The sequence below is a fragment of the Pollicipes pollicipes genome, unplaced genomic scaffold, assembly GCF_011947565.3.
Source record: "Pollicipes pollicipes isolate AB1234 unplaced genomic scaffold, Ppol_2.1 Scaffold_4881;HRSCAF=5763_pilon_pilon_pilon, whole genome shotgun sequence".
NCBI lineage: Eukaryota > Metazoa > Arthropoda > Thecostraca > Pollicipedomorpha > Pollicipedidae > Pollicipes > Pollicipes pollicipes.
The window spans coordinates 35,080,487-35,104,038 of NW_023596576.1; the positions used below are offsets into that span (position 1 = coordinate 35,080,487).

Sequence of the window (23,552 nt, forward strand, 5' to 3'; positions counted from 1 at the left end):
GGAGGGGCCGAGCCTTCTTCCCAGATGTCGGACGATGCATGCGTCAACTGTGCCTGACGCCTGTCGTTTGAATGACACAGCCTACCGACATTGATATCATTGACTGATTTGTTGGCAATGATTGACTGACGTGATTGTTATGACTTATTGTCATCCATACTATAGGACGGTATTTACAATACCTATGCAGAGGCAGACCCATAGTCCGTACCTGAACAACCGAGACCCAGGTGGTAGCAATGGGACAAATCTCACAAACTTGTTCAAAAGAGCACATCGTCGGTGCCAGCACGGAGGATATTCAGCCATTAGGCCATTCAGAGGATATTGAGCTATTGCTTCAGTTACCTTGACTGGATATATGGGTACCGTGACGGTGTTGGTTCCGTCACCCAGGTGCAGTCGCAGTCACTTCCTTCCGAACCACTCACATACCTAAAGGCATTATGCACTATGCAATTATACACGCTACATTGTGCATGCGAGGGACGAGCTCTACACGCCGGGGATGCACGCATATTAATTAATCCTCGTTCTGATTCGCCGGTTTTCATAACGCGAACTGGTGGAAGAGCTCAGCGAACTGATAATAGAGCCCAGCTGAAACCACACCAGTGGATGATTTTCGGGGAGATCTCGCGATTGATAAGAAATGATATGTTGTTGGGTTCATAATGGATCCCGTGTTCCAGGTCAAAGGTCCAATTTCCTCGAAATTCGCACTTTTTCAGCTCCCAAGCTTATGCCTACGAGACCGTGCCTTGCAGCGACGATAAATTTATGCAAGCGTGTATCTAGTTTATTCTGCGTACCATGGTGTTTATTGTTATGCTTCAGCATACATGTATGATACGTGGCTCCGCTAGATCATCATGTCGGGTCACCACGCGCGTGCCACGGCATCGTCGGTTACCGCCCTCCGCCAGCTCAGGCAACAGATCATTGTACAGCGTTCCTTAAAAAACCGCCGCTGCTCTGAAACCAAAGAGCTAGAAACACATTTTTTGTATTGAAGCATGCGCAATGGATGCCCCATAGGTTCCCTAAAAATATCGGCGCGATTTCATACATGCCAGAGAGATATCCCCAAAAACTTCATAGGGAACATTCTAGCACCCTAATCATGCATGACACGAACGCCAATAACAAAATATAAATAGAATGAAAAGCTACAAGGCCTGGGAAACTCGTTACTCACCAATAACCTTGAGCCATTAACGTGCGGTCCTCTTGCTAAATTACTAGTCTGAAATACGAAATTGAACGTGAGCGATAACATGGGAATATGGTGGCTAATGAAGTGACGACTCAATAGAAGCGGCCAGAAATCAGCTAACAGGTAGTTAGAAATGAGCTAATAGGTGGTAAGAAATAAGGTAATAGATAGTCACAAATGAGCTTGTTGGATATGAGCGCATTTTTCAGCTCTTTTTTTCTAAAAGGAAGCTACTTTTTGTAGACGTCCGCGATGGCCAGCTTAGTCATTGATCACTTGAACCGCCTGCCGTTTCCAAACAAATCAATATAGAGCTTAGCAGAAAGCCCCTGTAGATTGTTTTCAAGTGAAATCCTCGCGATTGTTACCAAGTTTGATGCTGTTAGATAAATAATTGACCCCAGCTTGTAATGTCAAGGTCAAATTTTTATAAAGCTACATGCGGATTTTGACGACCTGATGATACTTGATGCACTGTTTTCAGCGCATTAGAAATGAAACGGTTTCATGATAAGTTAAACATGAAACATGTGCGGGAGCATGTCAGGTAAACTCAGCCGGAGCTCAAGCGTTGAGTTGCTCCATTTATCCAGGCCCTCCATCCACCCAGCAGTCACACGAAGGCCAGGAACGGCGCAACACTGTCTAGCCGCTCGCTGATAGAGCCGGAGCCACACCGCCCACACAATACCGGCCGTCTTCGCGGTCAGGACCGGCGCCAACCGCGCCCCTCTCCGTCGTCGGAAATCCGCCCGGACACAGCTACCGCCCACGGATCGGACGCGCTCGGAGGGAGATCTGACCCGCGCCCGGCGCCACGCGGGACCCATCCGTCACACCCACCTTTATCCCGCCCAGTGAGGGGTCGTCAGGGCCTGTTTGGTGCAGAGCCTGTACAGAAAGCCCGGATTTTGTTACCTCGCGTGTTTGGGCCGCGGTGGGCGGCGTCATGAAGCGCCGGATGACGTCATCTGCCGCCGGATCGGACGGATTGACCAGTCTCAGGGCAGTGATGTTAGCGCCGGTGTATTTGAACTCGTCCAGATCCACGATGTGCACGTCCTGAGAACAGCCCAGAGGTCGCTGAGTGCCGGTACGTTGGTTGGTCAGTGTGAGGTATGCTGCATTGATTTAATGCGGTGCTCGATGGATTTTACGTCCGCAATTGCAACGCTGGGAACTTTCCGGTTTCGTTACGCCCCCCATTAGCAAATTTCGGCGTAATTGTACACCTTGGTGTCTGCCTACCGCTCATAAGTTCGAATCCACACCAACCCTGTCCGTCTTGTTTGAAACATCACCTTTTTGGTTGTAGGCCGACTAGGTCCATGCATATCTGAAGGACCGCGGCGGCGACACCGCATGCGCTGGTGGCATATCTAGACAATCCCGGTCCAGTGGACAGAAACGCCTGCATTTATTGCCGTGAGTGGGAGACGCGGCGGCACCTGCTGCCGACCTTTTGTGATTGAAAGTCGTTGTACGGCAGCTTCTCCATCCACGTGGCAAGCGTTAGCGACCGTGCTCTAACTCTACCGTTCAGCTTCACCGCGGCGTTCAGAGCAGCCGTACGATGCCAGCCACCAACCAGCGAGGTGATGAGGTAGCTGAAGTACTGGTTCATCATGCCGAGCTCTCGGGCCTGCCGCAGCAGAGACGGCACCGTCGACAGCCGACAGTCCAGAAGGATCTTGGTGCCGGCGTTCTTTTTGATCCGCTTCAACAGCGGTCTGCAGTGCCGACAAAGAATATCATGCCACTTCGCTGGACAGGTTGAACTGATAGCAGACGTGGGATTTAAACGCACATGGCTTCTGTCACAGCACAGTACTCCGGAGACGCTGGCTAGACATCTTTATACTCAGGTTAATATCTCGGAGTTGTTATGCTTCGAACTGTATCGTAACGGCGGCATGGAGCCACGGGACCTACATTGTAACGCCATCAACGTGGAAAAGTGAATTATTGCGGGACATCCGCACTTAGCGGTCACACTCGTTGGTGTCCTCCCACCGTTAATTACCAAGTGCAAAACAGCAACACGGAGAGGGCTAAAACAGGATGAAGCTGACGCGTGGGCTATTTAACTGGACGCGTAAGATAAGCATTTCGATTAACCTATCTCAACTACTAGTGTAGACCGGTGCGCCTGGCAAGACGTCCGCGAACACGATCCAATGCGAGTTCAAAGGAAGTGCTTTAGCCTCGGAATGATTGGCCCAATGACTCGCTCAGTTCCGCCATCCTACAGAGTCCTGGTCTGAAGACCAAACGTCCTTCTCCCGTTAGACCAGACATTGCGCTTCCGCACCTCATCGCTTGTGTCTAGTAAAGTGACCCGCTGGCACTATCCCACGAGTTTCTGGGCCTTCGTACATTCGTAGCCCTTGCTCCGTTTTATTTCCTTCGCCCGGACACCATGGGGTCTTTACCTTCTGGGACATGCTGATATTCTCTTCATCGCAGGTAACACAGACGCGCACAAGCAGGAGCAAGCAGCCCGGCACGACGCCGTCTGCGTCAGGGTTGCGAGAAGTGACGTCACTCGGATGGATGCCGTGAATAGGCCGTATCACTGGCGTCAATGGCACGGAGCCAAATGTTGACGAGCTTCTTGATGAGGAGATGGTGTCAACAAGTCAGAGCTATGCTAAGATGACGTCACACGCGCCACACCAGAAGGGCGCGGTGACGTCAGGCCCTGGACAAGGATCGATACAACTAATTACCGCCGCAGAATTTTTCAGAGTCATGGTCTGACGCCGCAGTCCCGTCCCGTACCCATTGAGCACAACCTGAGTACAGAGGGCTTAAACACTGAGCAAAGCGCGACGGATTCTTTGGTAAGCATTGACCATATGAAAGACCAATCGCATTGTGACGAACAAAATTGTGTACAACAACATAGGAATAAGACCGGTCATGCTGTGATAAATAAAACTGTGTGCAAAAAGGCATTTCTTATATTAAAGCTCCACGCTTTGGATCTAGAGAAATTGGCCTACGCAACTACCAAATGCCAACATAAATTTCGTAGGCAATAAATAATAAAGTCTACCATCATCTCATGCAAATGGTCTCTTGTCAACGTTAAAAATGAGTAGCTCCTTATTTGAAAGGGAAATACCAGGCAAATCACTGAAAGGAGGGCTGTTTTGTACCGTTGCCAGAGCAAAAATGACCGTACAGAAACACAAACGCAGTAAAAGAAACTAGGATGAAGAACTCCAACTGCAGTAAAGCAAAAACGTGGTTAGTGTTAGGCGTTGACATCCGCAGGGTGTGGAACTTGTGGTGTAATGGAATTTGCCTCTGTGGTCACCACACAACTGAGTGTCATGCAATGGTATCAACTTTTTCAGCACTCACGAAATGCAAGGATATCTGAGAAAAGCAATTTGAAGATACGAGAGAGCGCAAGTAGTGTTGAGTACGAGCAACCACCTCTGGCGGCATAGTGTTGGTTACCGGGTGTTTTCTGCACCGATCCATGCTATCTGGATATCCTTTTGACTGAGCATATAGTGATGTGACATATGGAGCAAAGAGCGTGTGCCTACCGCAAGCGTGGCTAAGGCCCGTTGATTTCTGCGTCATGGTAATTATTCAAATTCAGTAATTTAGGTCATTGTGGCTTCACCGCACACTGAGCTGCTGAGGCTATGTGGCATTGCCTGCCTCTCACCCTAGCGGGATGTGCAGGCACCGCTGGGATTTAAACCCCATACCTTTGGTTTTCCAGACGTTTTCTAGGCGCGTAGTTTTAATACACTTCCCGTTTACCACACTACCTCAGTCCAGAAATTTTTGCAGCGGAGACACATTAAATTGCCCTGCAGTGAGCGAGCAAAACAAACGACAAACAAATACCTGCAGACAGCATACAGACAGCGCACTGTATGTAACTCCACCAACTTATCAATTTTCTTGATACCGTCCTGCTGTATGCTCGCCCGAACCTAAAGCCTTTGTCCTCCCCTGACCATCCGAACCTAATGCCTTTGTCCTACCCTGACCATCCGAACCAAAGGCCTTCGTCCTCCCCTGACCATCCGAACCTAAGACCTTCGTCCTCTCCTGACCATTCGAACCTAAGGCCTTCGTCATCTCCTGACCATTCGAACCTAAGGCCTTAGTCCTCTCCTGACCATTCGAACCTAAGGCCTTCGTCCTCTCCTGACCATCCAAACCTAAGGCCTTCGTCCTCTCCTGACCATCCAAACATAAAGCCTTCGTCCTCTCCTGACCATCCAAACCTAAAGCCTTTGTCCTCTCCTGACCATTCGAACCTAAAGCCTTCGTCCTCTCCTGACCATTCAAACCTAAGGCCTTTGTCCTCTCCTGACCATCCGAACCTAAAGCCTTCGTCCTCTCCTGACCATTCAAACCCAAGGCCTTCGTCCTCTCCTGCCCATCCGAACCTAAAGCCTTCGTCCTCTCCTGACCATTCAAACCTAAGGCCTTCGTCCTCTCCTGACCATCCAGACCTAAAGCCTTCGTCCTCTCCTGACCATGCGAACCTAAGGCCTTCGTCCTCTCCTGACCATCCAAACCTAAGGCCTTCGTCCTCTCCTGACCATCCGAACCTAAAGCCTTCGTCCTCTCCTGACCATTCGAACATAAGGCCTTCGTCCTCTCCTGCCCATCCGAACCTAAGGCCTTTGTCCTCTCCTGACCATCCGAACCTAAGGTCTTGGCCCTCTCCTGCCCATCCGAACCTAAAGCCTTCGTCCTCTCTTGACCATTCGAACCTAAGGCCTTCGTCCTCTCCTGACCATCCGAACCTAAGGCCTTTGTCCTCTCCTGACCATCCGAACCTAAGGCCTTCGTCCTCTCCTGACCATCCGAACCTAAGGCCTTCGTCCTCCTCTGACCATCCGAACCTAAGGCCTTCGTCCTCCCCTGACCATCCGAACCTAAGGTCTTGGCCCTCTCCTGCCCATTCGAACCTAAGGCCTTCGTCCTCTCCTGATAATACGAATCGTTGCCCTGGTCTTCTACTGTCCATCCGAACCCTAGGCATTGCTCCTCTCCTGTCCGTCTGAGCCCTAGGCCCTGGTCCTCCCGAGTCTACCCGAACCTAAGGCTTTGATCCTCTCCAGGCCATCCGAACCTAAGGGCTTGGTCCTCTCCAGTCCATCCGAACCCTAGGCCTTGGTCCTCTCCTGTCCTGCCGAACCTAAAGCCTCGGTCCTCTCCTGCCCATTGCGCGCCTGACCGGTCTTACCTGAAGTCGTCTGACTGTGGGGGCAGCTGGCGGATGGTGATGCTGAACTCGGAGGGTGTCGGCGCTTGCAACATCGCCTGCAGGCGCAGCAGGCCTGCGGCGTCCTCGTACACGATAGTGAAGGCATGCCAGTGCCACTGGCGGATCAGCGACACGTACGCCTGGCCGAGAACCGAGCGGTGTCAAAGTGTTCTCACCCATCGTGCGAGGCAGGCCTGGGCGTGATCAGACACAGAACGTTCGTGGCCTGTTCTCGCCCATCGTGCGAGACAGGCCCGCGTGTGATCAAGCACAGAACGTTCGTGGCCTGTTCTCGCCCATCGTGCGAGGCAGGCCCGGGTATGATCAGGCACAGAACGTTCGTGGCCTGTTCTCGCCCGTCGCGTGGGGCAGGCCCGGGTGTGATTAGAGGCAGAACGTTTGCGGCCTGTTTTTGCCCTTTGCGCAGGACAGGTCCAGGTGTCATCAAGCACGGGAAAAGCGAGGGGAAGTGGTTGAGCCTGCAGATGGGACACCGACTGGCAAGAAATTCCTGCATCAGAGACTCATTTTCTCCCAAATTATCAGGCTACGTCGCTACTAATCCAGCTGCAAAGATCACTGCACTTGAGTTTCTGGTAAAAACCAGTCACAAAAAACCATATGCGGTCGCAACCCATTTTAGGCGCCCAGATACGCGACCAGGAGGCCAGCTCGTACATTGCTGAGGGTGCTCGGGTGCGGATGTATGTTGATGGAGAAGTCGGCTCGGCGCGGCCGGAAGTCCCAGCGGCTCTCCACATGTGGAACCTCCATGGCGTCACATATGCTCTGCACGTGCCATGAGGTGGAGGCGGTTTGCGGACCGAAAACTGCCGCTACGCCACGCTCCAGCGCCAAGCAGACTGAAACGGACCAGACTGACAGAACAGGCAACTTTCGGCATGTCAGGGGAAACTGGCGTGGAGTCAGTCAGCCAGGATGGAGAAAACGATCCAGGGCAGTCTGAGCAGTGTGAAACAGGCCTGGCCAGTCAGGACAGAATGAAACACACCCGGTTGGTCGAGAAAGACGAAAACAGATTTGATCGTTCAAACCAGACTGAGACAGACTAGTCAGTCAACACACACTGAAACATGTTCGGTCTGTCAGGGCAAGCTAGAGCAGGGCTGGTCACCTAGGAGAAACAGACTGACGCTGAACCGGTTGCTTAGGACAGACAGACTGACGCTAAGCCGGATAGTTAGGACAGACAGACTGACGCTGAGCCGGCTGGTTAGGACAGACAGACTGACGCTGAGTCGGCTGGTTAGGACAGACAGACTGACGCTGAGCCGGCTGCTTAGGACAGACAGACTTGGGCAGGCTTCCAGTCATGACGGACTGAGCGAGGCAAAGTTGGTCATTCCGGGACAGCCTCAGTCACAGCCAATCCCGTCGGGGCAAATTAGAGCAGAGCCAGCCAAGCCAGGGCAAGCGCAACGCCTTGAGGAGATGTCATGTTAAGACAAGCTACTTTGGTAGAGAAAAGCAATGATGTATATATGTCAATAGTCAATGACCATTCTCGTAACATGTGTCGGTAGCCTGAAGCTTGGTATGTAAATTGCAGGGTGATGCGAAAAATGTACCAGATAATTCTAAATAATTACTATATTTCCGATTGATAGAACATAAGCTTGTGTTCGGCAACCTGCACCTGAAGATAGCGTGGTGCAAACTTACAATGATGAAGGATATGTAAAGTTTAAATGAATGCTGTTTCCACAATTTTTGCAAGAAACTCCCAAGGAATGGTCTACTGCATTGCACCAATAGCATGCATCGGCTGCTAACAAACAGTACCGCACAACCTTGAGCAAACCATTCAATTCTGAATTCCGGCACTTAACGTGATGCATTGAAGCCATGCGGTATGTCCCGAAAGTCGGAGCATCAACGGCGCACTGTGTATGAAGACAGTACAGCCTGTCCACTACGCTGTGAGAGTTTGGCTTCTCTGGACGGAAAATGGTTGATGATACTCGGTTTAAGCTGTGCCAAGAGCAGGCCTTTCACACGTGAACCCTATGGGATAGCTGGAGAAGCATGCTGCGGGACGGTTATGCTTCTAACGTACTTCGGTGAGGGTTGGTTTCGATCAACCCATAGCTAAAATGGAATGCATCAAGCCTCTAGGGTCTCCCTACAAGTCTGATACAGGCACTTGTGTCCCGATGAAGCCTTGCGGAATGATGACCATCACATCACTCGCCCTGCGTGTAGCGTGAACGTCACGCGTCGGTGAAGAGAGGATTTCACATTACTCTGCGGACGATCTTTCACGGGCAGTGCAAAGATCGCAGTCAAGCCGGGTGCGACTGCACTGTTTGAAGACACTGACCTCGTCGCGTGGCCTGGAAGCTGTTGTGGAGGGGCACCCTCTCCACCAGCCCCTGCAGGTGGACGCCCGGCAGAAGACCCGGCTCCCGGTTGACCCGATCCACGGCGTGCAGGAAGGTTATCTCCTGGCGTTCGTCTCCCGGGTCGAACAGACCCACTGCAACATCGTCGTCAGGCGGGCATGCTTAACTACGAAACTGAGCCAGCAGAGTCGTGCATATATTGTTAGGCCACAGGTAAATCTAGAGGCATAAGGGGGTTTGCCGAAAGGCCACATACAGTTCGATGACAAATAGAAACAGTGAAAGGCTTAGTCTAAAGATGTGGAACGCTCGTATATGGACGTTTATTTATTTTTCACGCGCGATGGACGCGCATGCAAAATTCCACGCTAAATACCGTGTGACATGCCTTCAAAAGCTATCACCAGCAAAATAACGAACATAATTTTTCGGCACTAAAACAATGGTATTTAGGCAACTTCTAGTTATGGCAGACATCATGCCGAGAGAATCAAATGCATTGATAATAGTGCAGCAATCAAAAATGCAGATGGTAGTAAAAAATTAGGCACCAAGGAAAAACGTACAAAACTACAATGAAAAATGGACAAGACGCACGCACATAACCACAGTAATACACATTTACGCGCTCCGTCCGCTACAAAGAAAAATTTCAAACACCCAGTCTGGCGGTGACTTTAACGTCAGAAAAGCGTTCCATGCCGTACTCAAATAGTGTTGTATCGAAGAGTTCATTGCCTAGACTATGAAATTCGGTTATTGAGAGCAGCCCTTTGCACTTTAAAGGGTACTTATAGTTATAAGTGAGCTTCGTCTACAATACCTCATGCCTGCCTCAATACCTTTGATATCTGGAAATGTGGGATACTTTCTTTAAGCTAGCAAAATAGCGTTTTGAGACGTGGTTTCTTTAAATTCGGAAGGCTCATATTTCGCAAGCACATACCCCAGTTTTCTGTTTCTCTCTGGCAGTGCGCCGGAGCGACCGTTAAAGAGAATGTTCAACATCTGGAGATATTGAGATGAGCATCAGATATGACGGGAAAAGCTTACTTGTAATTATTGATAGGCTTTCAAGCTTTAAAAAACACCCTAGGTAGCAAAATTTTAAGGTTTATAAAAATGCGCCGCATTACATCATTGTTTGATGGCCTCATGGAGTGATTTTGTGACGACAGCAATACCTGACAGCATCTAGCAACCAGACCTAAAGAATACCTCGAAACGCACGAAAGCTGACGCCAACAGGCCATTCCCGTCACGGGTGCTGTGTTGAGCGGCGGATTAGTGAATGGCTTGTTTGTGGATGTTTTGTCTTGGTACCGGTCGTAAGAGAAGTTTTGGTGGGCTGGTTGACATACGCGACGTAACGATCGCCAGCTTTTATGGCAGATTATTAATACAAATGCACAATATGCTGTGAAGGCTGTGATGAATCTCGTGCCGAAACCTGCCAAGGGCTGTTGAGGATGTGAATACTGTGTTGCCTAACTTATCCTTGCCTGCAGTGCTGTAGTCCTGACATTGATATCATGCGATCTGCACAGTAGTTACTTCCTTTATTATTCATAGCTGGAAATGCAGCTGCATGCAAAAAAGGAATAAATCTGTAACATTGCTACGAATTGATTGCCAAAACATTGTTATTTCTACGGTAAAGATGGTAGGGTTGAGTTACCAAAAATGTTTTTCTTTTGCTTAGGATTATTTATGCAATTCCTAGTGAACCCTGATATAACCGATGTGGTGCAAGAGCATTCTCACTGTTGATTGTCATTTGGCGTTGTCAAATCAGTTCTTATCAGTAATTCAGAAATAATAAGCTGTTATCTCATAGACTTGACATAGAGTAGTCAACCAATGTGATACATTGCGTAATGACACGGGTCAACAGTGTCATTGAGACACTACCTCAGTGCTGTACTGGGGCATGGCGTAATGAACTATGATATGGTTTTTGTATTGCAATCCCTGCTGTTTTCATAATAAATTCCATAGTGAAAAGATGGGTCAAGCATGCATTCTTGCATTAACTCTGCATCTGAAATATGAGCTGGCCACAACACGTGATACAATAAACAAATCACTTTCAGCAAGGCACACAACACATAAGTGACATCACTTGCTCAGCCGTCTTTGGAAATCCACAAAACACGAGTGACAAAGATGCAAATACGTCTTCTGCTTCTACAGCCATGCAACATGCTGCAGCCATCAGGCTGCCTCACTCAGAAATGATGTTCACGCAAGTAATAATACATATATAACAGGAAAATATTACATGTGAAATGACACTGCAAACCTGCTGACCTTGCAAAATTCTGGAGACATGGCAAGCGCATGTAGTTATGGTTAGATCGGCGAAATGCGAGGAAGTAGTAAAGCTGTTAATGCACACAAGGCTCATGATAAAGATGTCATTAAGTGCTATCCACGAGACCGAAAGCAATACTTCTCCACCTTTATCAGCACCCAGCATCTCACAAGTTGCAGTGACTATGACATTGATCACTCACAAGCAATGCTTGCCTGCATATAAAATTCAGAATTCTTAAGGGAAAGACAATTCTGCATAGCTGTATCATGTGAACTTATACCAAGCATGTGTATTAATGAGCTGTGCAGGCCAACCCCTACTGCCAAAATGAATTGCAAATATAATGGCATGCAATGGATTAATTACATGTTGTAATGCTTCAATAGGTGCAAAATATTGGCAAGGTCATAATGAAGTAGCAAAATGTCTTTGCATACCTCTGCAACATAGGTGCTAGTGTTTCTTTCAGTTTGCAAGCATCACCACCTTGTCTTGTTCAAACACGAACAAAAAGATAGAGGCAAGTGTTCACATATTGCATTTTATTGGGGGTCAGGAGACTTAAAAAATACCAAAACAATGCTCCTCTCTCAGAAGTACAAACCTCGCACGCACACACCCCATCACATCAAAATCAATACATACCACTGGCACGCACCACTAGTGATCACACCCATTTCAAGCCCCTGATTCACACTGTTTTGTAAAATAAGTATGATTTCATACTTGCACAGCTCGCGAGACTACCAAATTGCAGGTTTTTTCACAAGTTCTGCACAGGTTTCCGGTCATAACATCGCATTTCACCGTGAGCTCCCTTCTAAACCAAGTCCCAACGGGGGGGTTCATGGAAATGCAGGTAAAGAGGTTGTACTTGAGGGACACAATTTGTTGTTCAAAATTTAAATTTGTCGTGGAATGTGTGTCAAAGACTTAACAATATATATATATATATATATATATATATATATAACAATATAACAATATATATATATATATATAGATACATATATATATATATATATATATATATAAAATTACTGTGATGTTCCCTAAATTTATAAGGCCTAGCTAACCCATAAACTAGCTAATCCGCTGATTGTACCATGTGCGCTGCATCATCGCTTTTGCGAATGGATCAGCGGCCATGCTGTTTTTGACCATAAGCAGAAAACACCCTGTAAGATCACAGCGATCGTATGACGTTTCTTTGACCTCATCATTGCGGAGGTGGCTTTAAAATAGTCCCTCAATATAGCTTTTGCCACTTTTACGGGCGAGTAAATCCGGAACCAGAGGGCTTTGGATTTTAAAAACGACATGGCCGTGAACTGCATCAAAAGGTTCCCACGATGACTATTTCAGTTCAAAGCCCCATATCAAGGTGGAACATTCCCTTTAAATAAAGACAGATATGGGCTATTAACCTATATTCCTCAAGCAAGGTAACCGAACATTTATCCTCCTAATAACGTGATTGCATCACATCAACTTGGCCGTGAAAGTTAGAGGAAGTGATAGCAAATGGCTGGTATCATGCAGTAGTGATTACTGGCTTAGGTTTTCAGCAGAAAGTTGTGCATACACGCCATGTCTTTAGCTTAAATTTTGTTTTTGAATGTATCCTTCTACATACATCATACATATATATCCTTATATATCCTTCATTCACCATATATCCTTCTACACCCATCACAGCGTTAGTAGTTCAAAAAATTTACCCGGGCTGTAAGCTGCTGAGGGAGTATTAAAACAAAACAGCTCTATGTCCTCTTCTGCCCGCTAGTTCAGTGTACGGATTCCTATGAAATTTGTCCACCAATTTGATTCCATGTACCAAACGGGTGTCGTCTCTGATGTCAATTGTATGCCCAGTTGAAGATTTGCTGATGCAGGTTGTGATCCTATCATGCCAATCAAGCGGTCTTTGTGCCAGATGTCGCGATGCAGCTTTACCGGTAACCGGCCTGTGATACCATTTCGCGGCCGGCGCCATCTGGGCGAAAAGAATATTCCCGCTTAAAGCTTTAGGAGGCCATCAAGAAGCTCCATTATGCCGGCAGGAGGCCCATCACACTGACAGGAGGTCCCATCATGCCAACAGGGGACCCCACATGGCTGAGACAGTATCTTCCACCAAATAAAAAGGAGTGCACTCAAGACTTCTAAGTTTCCGTTATCGTCGGCGTAGGACTTGCTCTTCCTTAAACGGGTTGAACCAACTGAATCAAGAGCGTTGTTAAAGAGCGTTGTTTAAGAGCGTTGTTAAAGGCCTTGTTCGTAGGGCACTGCGTACGTGTTGAAACTATGAGCTTTTACACGCTGAACTGAGCCGTGTAAAATAAATACTAGTGAACAACGGGTGCACGAATAGCAACGTTGACAAAGGAACATATCACTCGCCTCATAAACACTTGAACCGCCATCAAAAACCTAAAAAAATATTCCATTCACAGCATCTACAACCGTAGTCATATCAATGCCATTGACTTAAGCGTCAATACTATTGGCGTATGTGAGCGGATGCAGTTAATTGTTGATGTAGCGCGGTATGTGGCGCGCAAGATTCAATCTCCGTCACGATGTATGAACTGTCTTACATCGTCGCGTAATTGCGAGCGTCCTCACGCTCGATGCGCTTCCGTTCAGGATAAATGTGGTGACGTATTTGTATACGTGTAAGAGGTGTTGATAAAAACCTGAGTGGAAAAGTTGTCTGCTACTTTAATGACGCCCAAATGTGGTGAAAATTACCAATATCACACTATATCTTTCAAGAAACACAGTGTGGATAGTCAGCAACAAGAGTGGCACGCGCACAACTGTGCGGAATTATATCGCTTTTATCTGATCGATCAGTGAATAACTCAAACTGAACAAAATCAAAGCTCGCCACAGCAAAACGGTGCAACCTCGCGACGCTGCTCCATTTCATATTCATTAAAAGTTTTTGTAAAGTCATGCTATCAAAATGAGTCCGAGCCGCATGGGTTTCGAGGAAGGAGGCATAGCTTCAATTTTATGAATATTTTGATTGGGGCTGTGAGCGTTGCCTCAAACAAAACCTCGGAACTCCATGGAAAGTTTCCCAACCTTCGACCCGCGGAGAAGCCTTCATGTTTTTGGGATAATATTTTGGAAGCAGCCACGCGACAGGGTGTCAAGCGGAAGACCTGTGTGCATATACTGTACCGTGGAGCACATGGATACTGCGGTACAGCATTTTCTGGCACGCGTATGCTGCGACCAATCGCAAGCCTGCCGTTTACTTGGAACTGGGCTGAACTTCAAGACGCCCCCAGCGTTTGGCTCACACATTCGCGTTTGGCTAACCTGCCAGTCCTGCAGTTCAGCAGCGCCAGAGACCTGTTCTCGGCTGGCCTTTTTACTCGGCCGGGTTTTCTGGCAGCGGGCCTGCCGGGCGGCCCAATAAAACGGGCGGCTCGTCGCACCCGGCCGTGGCGGCGGGGGCGTTCAGTCGTGCGTGACGGCACGCAGACGAGGGCGGCCGACGGTCGGACCATCCGATGATCAGGGGGCTGCAGCCGAAACCGGGCCCGCCAGCCCCGCACCGTCTCTCATCCAAAACGGCAGCTCGGCGGGGAAATCAGTCCGAGTAGTCCGAATTCTTGGCTGGCAGCCCTGTTCCCCACTCAAAAGATCCACACCAAAGGAATATACATCCCCTGGCAAAAGAGCGGGACCTTTACTTATCATGGGCAGCCAATGCTCGCCAGCCTCTGCCGCATATCAATTAGCAAAACGCCGTTGCAGATTGCGGCCATATATGTTAATTCGCGCTTGGTTTTATAGCATCCAGAATGAGTAGGCGGAAAAAGGATTAACACTCAACGGTTATACAAGACACCATTTATTGTCAGAAAAGCACATTCCGAATTGGTTCATACTCTGCTTTCCTGTGTTGAAGTGTAATGCTAAACGAAAAACTATGACACCAGGGAAGGGATTACTAGATTCGCCGTCTCGCCGAAGTCTTGGTAGGAGACAGTATTTCTACGCTATCTGGAGTATCCGGGTTTTAGGTCCTACCCATCAGTATTACGAGGGTAGTTGAACTAAAAAAAGTAACAGAAAAACAGTGACATTCGCATTCGATGTCTAACAAGAAATACTTGTTTGCCGGTGCCTAGGTTGCCTCAGTTCGGTACAATGAAGGTATCATGCCACATTTTTATACTTTCCATGCATTGCTAGATCAGACGCGTCCGATTTCATCGGAATGTCAGCTTTCTCGAAATTCTCGATTTAACTTTCTCTATTCATCCTGTGGCGTTAACACTTCGGGTATCAACGAAACACACTTTGGCTTTGTAAAGCAGACATGTCACATCGTCCAGCGACGCGCCGGCCCGAGCTTACGCCAATACACTTCTCGGTCAATGACTTATGCCACCCGCCGCATCAATAATAAGTGTGCATTTCCCTTGATATCATTCCTACTAATAAAGGTGCCACTTTAAAGCCGGCAGACCCGTAAAAGACGGACTAAAAGAGCCCAAAAGAAGTACGTCTAGTCGGTACCAGATGACGGCGGCTCTCAGCAGATTCCTTCGTCATGAGCTGTTGCGAACTAAGGCTGTATTATTGGTGTACCAAGAGAGGAAGAAGTCTACTTCTTACAAGGCGCTGACCGCGTAACTTTTATTCAGAAATAGCAAAAATGAATTTGGTCCTTGTGCCTTGTTGGTGCTTTACTGGCACTGCCCAGTACTTTTATCGGATATAACTGGACCTGAGGTGCCACCAGAACGTGCTTTCTGAGACATGCCCCACAGTTGGTACACTTTCGCTAAGCGGTCAGCTAACGACACACTTAGTGTTCGATGTCTGTTCACCTTGATTGGATTCAGATCCTCTCGATGTTCTTAAATATATGTGGTTCATATACAAAACACCAAACTTTCTATCTGGACACCACTGAAACACCAAGAACACTCCACTGCTATCTATTGCAACAAACGCGACATCGCATTTTCACCGTGTTGGAATGTGGGATTTGCTTGCACTGGTTGTTTTTCCTATTGGTCAAAAATGGGCACAAATAGGATAATCACGCTGAAGCAAGCTCTCTTTTGCACATCATGTATTGAACAAAAATGGCTTATATCTACAGGGGCGAAAAAAAATTCAAAAGGAGCTGTGCCGTTGATTTTCCGCATCACTTTTATTTGTGCACATATATGGATGGACGCGTCTTCTGTACAGTTACTGTATTTTTGCCTATCACACTTTGACCTTTTATTAAAAGCATGCCTCTAAACTGCGCGATTTTTCACTGATCACGAGCATTTCTGCACCTGTTTTACTGATCAGGAAAACATCTGCACCTTCTTTGCTTTTCAGGGTAACTGTGCACGATTCAGCATGCTTTCAGCTATGGTGTTTGCCAGCCTCGTGTTTTTAAAACATCCCCATATTTGATACAGAACCATTCATCGAGCAGAATGACAAAGACGTTCAATCTCTTCCTTCGCAGCTGTATTGCAATGAGGGTTAAGTTACTTCCGCACGTCCTGATAACAGCCAGCTTTTCAAACGAGGACTAAGGAGCCTCAAAGGACTTGTCATTTTTCAAAAAGTAGTTTCAATACCAAAAAGATATGCATGTCCAGTCGCAATAGATGGCTAGGCTTTACAACTGGCTAGTCCAGTCAGATTCAAGTTAAGAAATTACGTTAGGTCACTGCGTTTCAATGCTGGGAGAGGGTGGCAAACAGCTTCCATAGACCAAAGTCAAGTGCTACATATTCAGATGGTTGAACGTTGACCAAAATATTACAGGTCACCATTGCTGTGAAATCGCACACTTGTGTTCTCATTTGGATGGATTTTGGCCACACAGAAAGGTCAAACAAGGTAAGAAAGAAAATAGGAAAATAATTAATGCATTCTACGTGGGTGGTACAAAGACGAACCAGCAACTCGCAAATATATTCGTAATCTTGCAATGATGGCCTGTGTTGACTTAAAGCACCTTGTCAACTGGCGTCTTGGATCCGTATGCTGAGATATGAGGTCTGCGGGGAACATATGCCAAAGAAATGTTTTTTTATAATCCCAACCCCATATTAGACCCGTGGGACAGCCTAGGATGCATGCATAAATAACTGGATTGGCGAACGCGTGCAATAAGTTAGCAATATGCAAAAAATGACACATTTCCTTCGATTTCAAGGCTTGAAACCATCTCCACCGACTTTTGCATGTATGGTTACACCTAGCACGCTAGATGCTCCTTGTCCCCCCCCCCCTCCGCCTCTGATGGCGTGTCTCCAGGGTATCCTCTCCGTGCTATGCAGCGCTCCAGTTTCTTGATTTCTATCCGCCTCTTTCATTCATCTGCTTTTGACTTTATGGTTTGTTTGTAATAATCATGTTTTTTGCAAGTCAGGTTGTCTCGTTTTTATGCTGTCAAATAACACCTACACAAAAATGACAAAGTGACATATGGAAGGCACATTTTTGCACATGGTTGGTGTACGATAGGAATGACAGATATCTGACTAAAATGACGGCTGTAAACGTTCCTGACCACATATGGTCAGTATACATGATCCCTTACGGCATTCATCTTGTGCCGTAGCCGAAATGGCCATCACCGTGCGTATTTAAGTTGTCAGCACAGACCGAACAGACTTTTGCACTCACGGGTGTATTCTCTCGGAAATATAACACCGACGATGGCGTCACAATGAAAGTGTGCTTTACTAGCCAATCATGTGTATTCAGATGTTCCATATGTGTCTTACTAATCATGAGGTATGCTCAGATGTCCAAGATATGCTTTACTAGCTGTAAGATGCACTCATATTTACAGAATGTGCCTTACTAGCCATGGCATGCTCTTAAATGCTCAAAATATGCTTTTCGAGCCATGCGATGTGCTCAGATGCTCAACTTTTACCTCAATTGTCATGATATGTACACAAGTGCTCGAGATGTGCTTTACTAGTCACAGTATGTTCTCAGATGTGCGAAATGTGCTTCACTAGCGATGACATGTACCCAAACGCTCACAACGTGCTTTACTAACCAAGATATGTACCATGATGTTGAAAAGTGTCTTACTAGTCACGGTATGTACTCAGATGTTTAAAATGTGGGTTAGAAGCCACGAAATATACTCAGATAATTAAAATGTGTGTTACTTGTTATAAGCAATTCCAAAATATTTCAAACTGTACGGGTTTAAATATGTAAATTAAGATTGCAGTGTGTTGCCCGTTAAGTGTCTTAGACAACCAACAGAACGGATCCATGTGAAAGAACCTTTTATGGCACATCACCCAGGTTTTACGGCGAAAAAATATTTGTTCATTATCCGACTGGAAGCGTTGTACGGATCCTGTATCACATTATGCGAGTACGGCCACGAAAACTGACATTTTTGGCTTCTTCCAGTCAGTCTGACACAAATTTAATTCGCGGGAGTCGGACTTGGGTCACTAAGCCGCCTTTTGCGGCAAACATATCGTGCATCACTCCTCTCCCTCTCCCACCCACACCCCCGAGAGAGAATTGGCCGCGAGCCCGCAGCGGAGAGCGGCAGGAATTTTACGGCGGCTGCTGGCCGCGGCGAACGTATAGGCAGGCCTTATTAGCTCGCAGTCCGATGGAGGTCGGGCGCCAATGGGCTGAACTTTAAAGGTTTCCACGATGGGCTGCGGGAGCATCGTACGGGGGTGCTGAGACGTCTATCAATTTATGCAGCTTCTCTGGAAGACAAGGGGCCTGGCCCGGGCGACATGCAACGATGGGTGATTTACGCCTTCATCGGCAGACCACGGGTAAGGAAGTAAAACACCGTAAAGAATGTCCCGCAGGTGCACCGCCTGGTCAGGAGTACGGGGTGAAGACAACCGTCAGCTTCATATGATATCATTCGTAAACCGGTAGTGTGAGACCGAAACATGGGCTCCGCTACCGAGAAACGAGAATAAACTGGTCCTCCCAACTTCTGCGAGGTCGAAAACTGTGCTCGTCTACCGCGTTGCAGGGAAAGAGACGCATTCCCACCATAACCTTTCACAAGTTGCGATGTCACTGACCCTTACTGGCATAAAGTGCTGTTTATACCGACCTGAGCCTGGTGACCGGCTGACAGATATCCCCATAGGTTTGTCATGTGATTTTGAGCAGATGGCGCCAGCGCCCTCATCACACAAAAAGCAGGTTTGGGGATTAGGTTAGGTCAACCTTATCGGCTCAGCCATTTCCCACCAACCAGTTTTAAAAAGTGTTATCCCTACCCCACCACATAGGTTCGTAGCAGCATGCTTTTGGCAATGATGAGGGTTACGCAAAGCCTTGATTTTAGTTACGGACATTAAGTGCTGCTGCTGCCCAGGTCGTCTCGCCACGCACCGCGTTCAGTCTGCTAGAACAGCGGCTGCTCACCTATCCGCACCAGGTCCGGTGCAGGCGCTCACCCATCTGAATCATGTCCATCGTTGCCGCTCACCCATCTGAACCAGGTCCGGTGCGGCCGCTCACCTATCCGCACCAGGTCCGGTGCGGCCGCTCACCTCTCCCCACCAGGTCTGGTGCAGGCGCTCACCTATCCGCACCAGGTCCGGCGCGGCCGAAGCGGCGCCTGCCAGCGCCCCGAGCCACAGTCGCGTCCAGAGCCGAGCCCGTGCCGAAGGCCTGACGCGGACGGCTGCCATGCCGACCGACCCGGACGGCGCGTGCCCACGCTCTGCGCCGTCCGGGCGGCCGGTCCAACCACGACGTCAGCGCGCAGGCCCGGCTCGCTCTCTTGGAGGACCAAGCCGGCCGGGCCCTCCGCACGTGAGGTGGTGGACGGTGCCGGCTGACGCACCGACCAGGCAGACTCTGTCTCTGGGGGGTGTGATAACACGACCGCACACGAATGATGCCTTTGTGGACGTGTATGACTCGTTATCACTCTGTACCCGAACGGGTCACAACAGCGCTGTCATACTGTCAATTTCTTGTTACGGAAGTCATGTATCCGTTCTTCCATCAATTTGTATTTGTATCATACATGAACTACAGCTGCATCATCTGCATCGTGCATGATCGCAACTATCCTCAAGCAACAACATTTTTGCTACCAAGAAACATTGGGAAGTGCAAATCTGGGTTTTACTCAGATTTCATGCTGGTGAGCTAGCTGATGATCTGGGTGCCAAACTGGCGATTGGAGGGAGGAGAACGACGGGGAAACTGAAACAATGGGATCGTTGCTGCCGGCAAGGATAAAAGAAGGGCCAAAGATGAAAAGATCTATGCAGGGGTGGGAAAGTGTGTTTTTGTCATGGACCAAATTTATGCTGGCAAAACTGCCGCCAGCAACGTAACGCGACACCATCTGACATAAAATGGCTATGAAGGAAATGTTCCGTAGCGCCATTAGAAATCGGAGGATCTCAGAAAGTCCGTTCGTCCCCGTAAATGTCAATGTCATGCACACAACCGAAACGCTCATTTTCACAATATCATTAAAGTTTCAGCTAATCTCAGGACCACTGCTACTACTAAGAGTGAAGGTATATCGGCCTTAGACTATGGGATGGTCCAATCACAAAAATAGACCTCTTCCACCTTCGGGACTTGCCAGGATCTCACATTTAATGTAGATCTGCAGTTGGATTTGTTTTCCTCGACCGCGAAAAGATTACGGAGAACATTGACAGCTTGGACAGCTGATTACAGGACAGAAGTCGGCCCGGTGACAGGCGGAACTTGGGGATGCGTCCGATACGAGGACCTCATTGAGATAGCTATGTCCCCTTATCAGAACCACGTGTGCACCTCGAGCCCCACCTCAACCATCGTCACACTCTCCACCATGCCTCATGCATGTTCCAATCCTGCCCCATGTGCTTTCTTGTGGGCGCCTTTTGCCGCGCCCCAACAATCGATATATACAGGCCTAAACTGGGCTTCTACGCTGCCTGGAAAGGAAGAAGAAGGGCAGGATGCTGAATCGCGGCATCGCCAATGAAGTCAGAAGTGGTCGAAAGTTAAAGCTGGGCAGGTGTGATGAGAACTGCAAGGGGAGCTGCCATGCAAAGGCCGCTTGCAAAGTCGCAGTGCGTTGGAAGTCACCGCCTGTCTTATACAAGTCGCATCACAATGAATGAATCATACCCTTGCGACCAAATGAACCGCCATATTTGTCTTCTTTGGTACTTTTTCCTGTCTAGTTTGGGACACTGAGAGTTGGATGGCAAAGTCAACGAATCGGCCAAACAGCCGCGTCATAGAAAATACACTGATTTGTCGCCGACCTGTCAGTAAGTCGAGCGACCGACTAGATATCATAGGATTTTTGTCATCGTCTTCATCGGGATGAAGCCAACAAACGATAAGGTGCTATAGAGTACGGCGAAGGGTCTTGACGGAAAGGCTTGCTGATGTTGTGTACCAAATGCATTTCCATGAATATTTCATGGCAGATTGAGCATAGTACGTTGTAATATCTTGTCGTGGCCGTCAACAAAAAATTCATTCAAAGGCATTTTTGGTACCAAACGCCACATGAAAATATGCATTTTTGTTGCCAAACTTATCCACCAAATCGGTGTGTTTTGTCTCCCCTCAAATATGCCCAACCATCATCTTTTGATACGCAATGCATCATTATGCATGATGCATTGCATCATGCATCTTTTGATGTGCACTCTGTCAACTTCACAAATCAGGTCCGCTCATAAGAGGCTGTGAGCCACCTGGCTTGCATGTGTGATTGCTGTTGTTACGCACATGATATTTCAAACTGTAGTTTTATGTCATTATATATATATATATATATATATATATATATATAAAGGTATATATATATATATATATATATATATATATAAAGGTATATATATATATATACATGTATAAGGTATAAAGCTATATATATATATATATATATATATATATATATATATACATATGTGTGTGTGTGTGTGTGTGTGTGTGTGTGTGTGTGTGTGTGTGTGTGTGTGTGTGTGTGTGTGTGTGTGTGTGTGTGTGTGTGTGTGTGTGTGTGTGTGTGTGTGTGTGTGTGTGTGTGTGTGTGTGTGTGTGACTAAAAACGATCGTTGATCATCGACATACTTTTTGATGCATCGTTCGAGTTTCCAGGCATTTAACGTACCAGTGTAAAAGACTGTTCGTGCAAAATCACGCATATATTCGTCGATCTGTTCATTTTAGCGTCTCGAAACCTTATATCACTGTCGGATAAATGCAAATGGAACAGTAATTAAGTTTTGAGCTTTTAAGGATGAAAGGTGTGCATCATTATCATAAAAAACATATTTTTGTGAATAGCAAACCACTATTCTTATCGTTGCCTGAATATATCTACAATACATCTATAATAAAGACAATGCAGACACAGCGCCACCATTACATGTACAGTACCTGCCGCCCAGCACCCAATGACTCAAGGTTTGTGCAATAATTAGTTGTTTGTTTGGGGCTGGAAAGAGTTCTTTCTTTACTTTGCCTTCCCAAAGCTGAAGGCGTCTTCCGTCAATGCACACCTGAAGAGTACCAGTGTTTTCCGTCAGTTGTCTCATCAATGTCCTGTCCTGTTCGTGTCGCATGTGCTCCAGAGGTCCCCCGTCACGTGAGTGCATTGTCATGTGCTCCAGAGGTCCCCCGTCACGTGAGTGCACTGTCATGAGCTCCAGAGGTGCCCCATCACGTGAGTGCACTGTCATGAGCTCCAGAGGTGCCCCGTCACGTGAGTGCACTGTCATGAGCTCCAGAGGTGCCCCGTCACGTGAGTTCACTGTCATGTGCTCCAGAGGTGCCCCATCACGTGAGTGCACTGTCATGAGCTCCAGAGGTGCCCCGTCACGTGAGTGCACTGTCATGAGCTCCAGAGGTGCCCCGTCACGTGAGTGCATTGTCATGTGCTCCAGAGGTGCCCCGTCACGTGAGTGCACTGTCATGAGCTCCAGAGGTGCCCCGTCACGTGAGTGCACTGTCATGTGCTCCAGAGGTGCCCCGTCACGTGAGTTCACTGTCATGAGCTCCAGAGGTGCCCCGTCACGTGAGTGCACTGTTATGTGCTCCAGAGGTGCCCCGTCACGTAAGTGCACTGTCATGTGCTCCAGAGGTGCCCCTTCACGTGAGTGCATTGTCAAGCGTAGTGAGAGTGTCGCTGTCGTTGTGCCAAACGTGTGCGTATGGAAAGGAGCTGGAAGCCTTCAGGATTGCATTTCAAGGGATTCACTACTTAGGTGTATTTTAGGTCGTTGGGTTTGTCAGTGCTGTTTCTAATAAGAAAGTTGGAGACTTTCCTATCACGATAATAAGTGGCAATGCCAATTTTGTGGGTAGTGTTTTTGCCTTTTACACGTCGAGAGAGGATTTCCCGTGAAGCTTTCCTGTCTTGTTTATAGGCAGACATCATTT

At 47.7% G+C, this 23,552-nt stretch overlaps 1 protein-coding gene across 1 annotated transcript in view; it reads right to left on the minus strand.

Annotated features, from left to right (window-relative positions):
- The window catches only part of LOC119100300 (glutamate receptor ionotropic, kainate 2-like), a 38,034-nt gene extending 18,203 nt beyond the window's left edge, over nucleotides 1–19,831 (minus strand). The window contains exons 1-6 of the mRNA XM_037223406.1: nucleotides 19,723–19,831; nucleotides 8,806–8,961; nucleotides 7,143–7,327; nucleotides 6,444–6,604; nucleotides 2,805–2,946; nucleotides 2,135–2,278 (exon numbers count right to left, since the gene is read on the minus strand). Of these exons, the coding sequence (XP_037079301.1) occupies nucleotides 2,135–2,278; nucleotides 2,805–2,946; nucleotides 6,444–6,604; nucleotides 7,143–7,327; nucleotides 8,806–8,961; nucleotides 19,723–19,831 (897 nt within the window). The remainder of the gene's footprint in view (nucleotides 1–2,134; nucleotides 2,279–2,804; nucleotides 2,947–6,443; nucleotides 6,605–7,142; nucleotides 7,328–8,805; nucleotides 8,962–19,722) is intronic.
- Between the last annotated feature and the right edge of the window lie 3,721 nt (nucleotides 19,832–23,552).